The sequence below is a fragment of the Lactuca sativa genome, chromosome 5 (genome assembly GCF_002870075.4).
Source record: "Lactuca sativa cultivar Salinas chromosome 5, Lsat_Salinas_v11, whole genome shotgun sequence".
In the NCBI taxonomy this organism is placed as follows: Eukaryota; Viridiplantae; Streptophyta; class Magnoliopsida; order Asterales; family Asteraceae; genus Lactuca; species Lactuca sativa.
In genome coordinates this window covers 320597883-320602269 of record NC_056627.2, presented here as the reverse complement: position 1 = coordinate 320602269, position 4387 = coordinate 320597883, and the positions used below count along the sequence as shown (strand labels likewise).

Here is a 4387-nt window from a genome sequence, read left to right as displayed (position 1 = left end):
GTTCGGTATAAACATATTGCAATATTATATCAAAATATCATGGAGTGGTTGAATGAATGATGTGCTAACTATTTTCAGATTTTACCATACTAAACTTATGATTATGCTCGTTTTTGATAAGACATTAATAATATAATTTGATATTATAAATAATAAAAGTATACATTAAAGTTATAAATTATAGTGAATAGATATGGTCTATTTGTTTTGTTGGCATTGTAAGGTAAATTGGAAATTTTGAAAGATCTTTTTAACTTTGAACAAAATAATGACATGTCACTTTCAAATCCACTTTTAAAGCCTTATATGGATGGTCTAAGGTTATTTTCGTTGAGTTTATCGATTCGGAGCAGGTAAAAGGACCATTTGTCGTGATATTGAATAATCAAAAGATTTTAATACTGACCGATTAATGTATAAAAAATATTTCTTATACTTCTTAAACATATCTTTATACATTTTATTCCTTTAACTTTATTTTGATGTTTCAAACATGTGTTATGACCAATAAATTGACTAGTGAGATTACACATGTTTGTATTTGAATGAGATTAGGTGGACAATTATTGAGACTTGTCATATGCAACATAAAGTTGTCTCAAGCTACAAAGAATTTCAATTTGATACTCCAACTATCAATTGGAGCTTGAAAAGGTGGAGAAAGTTTTCTTCATTTTACATCTCAATTACTAATTATATAGGATGAATACACCATAGACAAGCAATCGAAATTTGCATCAAAATAGAAAGAACTTTAATGGTTTCATTGAAGCACGTAAAGAAAAAAAAAATCCTTTTCATTCTACATTAAGAATTAATATAATGGATCAATACAACACAAACAAGCAATATACAGTTGTGATAAAACACAAAGAACCTCAAAACGACTCCACGTCTTTCTATGAAGCACGAAAAGAGATAATGTTTCCTTAATTTCACATGATCGTGTCATAATAATAATTATATAATAAATAATAAAAGCTTTTTAAGATCTTCTACATTTTCTTCATGTTTTTCGATCTTCCTACTACAACACGTCAACATCTCTTGAAATGCATGTTAAAGTCAAATGTATGTTGGTGAGTAGAAAGATTAAAAAACAAGATCCATAGACCTTTTTCACAAGAAAATCATCCACAGTTGGGGATTAAATCTTTAGGAAATATTTTTGGACAGGAAATACTAAGTTTTGAGAACCACCTAAACCATTTCTGTAATTTACTCTATTTTTTATTAACTTTAAAAATTAAACCATTTATTTTTCTGGCAAAACTCAAGGAGCCATTCTGTTATAAAATTAACCTAGTTTTGTGACAAGTGATGGCCTATGTTTTCGTTTCATGATATCCATATTTTAGGAGAAAATATACGTAAATATAAACATAGATATATTTTGAGGATGTATCGCTGTGACCTAAATATTGCATCTACGTTTTTGTTGGAAATTAAATTAATATTCGACTTTCAAGATTTATCATGTAAAAATAGCTTATTTCTAAAATCAATCATATCAATCATAGAACGTAATAACATTACTTTACCAAAGTTTTAACTGAAGTTCCGAGATTATATTTATTTATATTTGCAAAGATCAAACATGTTATACAAGGTTTTACAGTCACACTGTTGGTTAATCAACTTTTATCAAAACTTTGATGGATTGAAGACTCTACAAAGCCCTGCTAATCCGAGCATCTATAATGGAGATTTTGGATAAATCCAATGCCTCTGATAACGAGAGTCTACGGTTATTCCACGCACCCTCGGCCCATCTCTTCATCTTCTCCCCCACAGCCTTACGGTTTTGTTGAACACACAGCGTCTCAGCATACCCACCTTCACAAACAATAATCACGTTAGTTACACAGTACATGGCAGAACAGAACAGGTTGTACTGATGTCAATGGAACAAAAATTACGTGACAATTTGGACCATTTCTTTTACACAAATAGTTATATTGTTATAACAACTTACTTATAGATACAGTTAAAAATAGAAGCTAATTGTACCTCTTGCAAGCGCGATTATATCCTTCCTATACACTTTTGATTGTTCAACTGCTACAACAAAAGATATTATATAATATAAGTAATCAAATTGGTTTCCAATTAAGGGGCAATAAGCACAATACTTTCTTTCTTAACGCTACCTTCAGTTTCCAATTGAGGAGCTTTAAGCAATTCTAATGCTCTTCTATAAAGCCCCTATAATATCCAAACAACATAAGAAATTAAAACGAAATGCCATAAACAGAAAATTACCATGTTAACCTTCTATGTCTATAAAATGTTTAATGAAGTGTGTTTTAGTGAGTCTTTCTAACCTCTTGGACCATAAGGGAACTAGAATGCTCCATTGTTGCTTTGTGCCTAAACATGAGAGCTATGCATGTTAATATTATTCCAATCTTTGGATGATGAGAACCTACAACATATGCAATTATGCATTAAAAGTCAAAATACACACAAGTAGTTGACCATAAATCACATATAGATTATGAACAGCTGTATACTAACCAAAACGTTCTTCAGTCATTGTCAGTGCCCTTGTTAGTATCTCTTCAGCATCACCAAAGTTCCTGAATCACAAAACACACCTCATATAATGTAACCATATATTTTGATTTTAGAGTAAGAAGCATTTTATGGTAAGGTATTGTTTCTTTTTGACTTCAAGTGGACAAAAAGAAACAGGCTCTTATGGAGGAAAAGAGAAAGAAAGAACTCTGAAATACATGTATGATGTATGATGTATGATGTATTACCCCATGTGTGACTCAAGTTGTCCTAAACCACAAGTTGCTGCCAAAAGAATATCCTCCCATACCATGTTTCCAGCAGCCAAGTTATATGGATCACTATAATCTTTATTTTCTGGTATCCCTTTGATTACATTCTCATACAATTTTTTTGCAGTTTCAAAATCCCGTGTTGTATGCAAGAATTCAGCATATGACAAAGCATCATTCCCTATGCAGAATTAACATTTTGTTATAACAATGTTTCTTGATATGAAATGAGACATGAGTTGCAAGAGTTTTACCAATTCCCAAGTTATCTTCAGCTCCAGTAAAACAAGATTGGGCTTCATCAAGAAAATGTCCGATTAAGTTATCATATAAACAAGAAGAAGCAACTATCAGAAATCAAGGACATACATGAATCTGTGTTTCCCTGAACAAGCTCTGTAAGCCCTTTTAATGCTCTAGCACGAGCATTTAATGATCCAAATCCATCATCAAGTTCTGGTTTGTTAGCATCTAAATCATTCAAGCAAACATCCGCTATCACTGAAGAAGTATCATCCTATATAGGGAACCATAGCCAGATGTTTATGTACCCAAAGAACATAAAGAGTTTATGTATTTGAATTTGGATAAAAGATTGAAGCACAAACAGACAGTGCTTACTTCTCCTAATTCCAAATGGAGTCCTGCAAGAGCTTCCATAGTAGCCACTAAACCAAATCATAGAAATAACAATGAACTTGGTAAATTTTTAACACTTGATCAAACTCAGATACATGAAATGCATTTGGTGTTGCTTTGCATTACCTCTAAGAGGGAAAGAAGAAACTTTTAGGTCCTTAATCGTATTCAATTTCTCAATAGCTTCAAGAAAATTGCCTCTGTGAATAGAAAGAAGTGACAGATTAAATGGATGGCTTAAATTTAAACGCTTCTACTCAGATAATTGAAGTAATACTCCCACTGTGAAAAGGAGTATGGATTAAGAAAGGAAAAAATTACCTCTCAGACAAAAGGGTCGACATCGCAAGAAGAACCAATCCCTTGGAATTACCATCATGCTGATTGGATTCGCACTGTTCTAGCACCAACAAACCTTGCCCATATGATTCATCTACACATACTCATACGTAAAAATGTGGAGAGTAAACAGATAGAAATGGGTATTAACGGGATTGTCGAAAACGCACAACAAAGGGGAAACTGACCTGATTTCTGGGATCTAGAAAGGGAAAAGGCATAATCGATGATTTGAAGAGCAACTGGGTTTGGCTTAAAGTGGTGATGGAGTTTCGTGGAGAATAATCTGACAACCGTGGGTGAGTGGTAACGGCCCCTGGCTAGTCTGGACAGCTTGGTTGCGAGGTTAAACATGGCGTAGTGTTGTCAGTCCGATTGCAAAACCTGAAGACTGTAGTAAGCCAGGACGAGGGTTTAAGACTTTAATTATTTAATTGTATTTTTTTTCATGTTTTTTAATTATTTAATTGTATTTTTTTCTAGTTTTTTTACTTTTTATTTATAAAAATACATTAAAAAAGAAAATTCGTATAAATGTTTTTGACAAAACTGCAAAATTGGTCCAGTGGTATTCAAAAAACTTTGGATATGGTTCAAAAAGTTTCCACTGGTCCAAAATC

At 32.4% G+C, this 4387-nt stretch overlaps 1 protein-coding gene across 2 annotated transcripts; it reads right to left on the bottom strand.

Moving 5' to 3' along the window:
* Positions 1-1546: 1546 nt before the first annotated feature.
* LOC111889444 (uncharacterized) lies at positions 1547-4166 on the bottom strand. 2 transcript variants are annotated; one of them, XM_052764071.1, is made up of 12 exons: positions 3956-4166; positions 3750-3861; positions 3555-3628; positions 3411-3457; positions 3159-3306; positions 3044-3085; positions 2766-2970; positions 2518-2579; positions 2325-2425; positions 2151-2205; positions 2011-2061; positions 1547-1836 (listed from the first exon to the last, which is right to left on the bottom strand). In XM_052764071.1, exons 1-12 carry the CDS (start codon positions 4119-4121, stop codon positions 1670-1672), a joined length of 1230 nt encoding a protein of 409 aa, XP_052620031.1. In that variant the 5' UTR covers positions 4122-4166; the 3' UTR covers positions 1547-1669. The 2 variants fall into 2 exon arrangements, with proteins under 2 accessions (XP_052620031.1, XP_023741361.1); XM_023885593.3 differs by having other exon boundaries at positions 2011-2058.
* Positions 4167-4387: the final 221 nt, after the last annotated feature.

Excerpts from the sequence above, each read along its gene's own strand:
- LOC111889444 (XM_052764071.1), bottom strand. The coding sequence starts at position 4,121 with ATGTTTAACCTCGCAACCAAGCTGTCCAGACTAGCCAGGGGCCGTTAC. Across the intron at positions 2,971-3,043 it reads TGAAGATAACTTGGGAATTG|GGAATGATGCTTTGTCATAT; the intron begins GTAAAACTCTTG and ends AATTCTGCATAG. Across the intron at positions 2,062-2,150 it reads TCCTCAATTGGAAACTGAAG|CAGTTGAACAATCAAAAGTG; the intron begins GTAGCGTTAAGA and ends CTTTTGTTGTAG.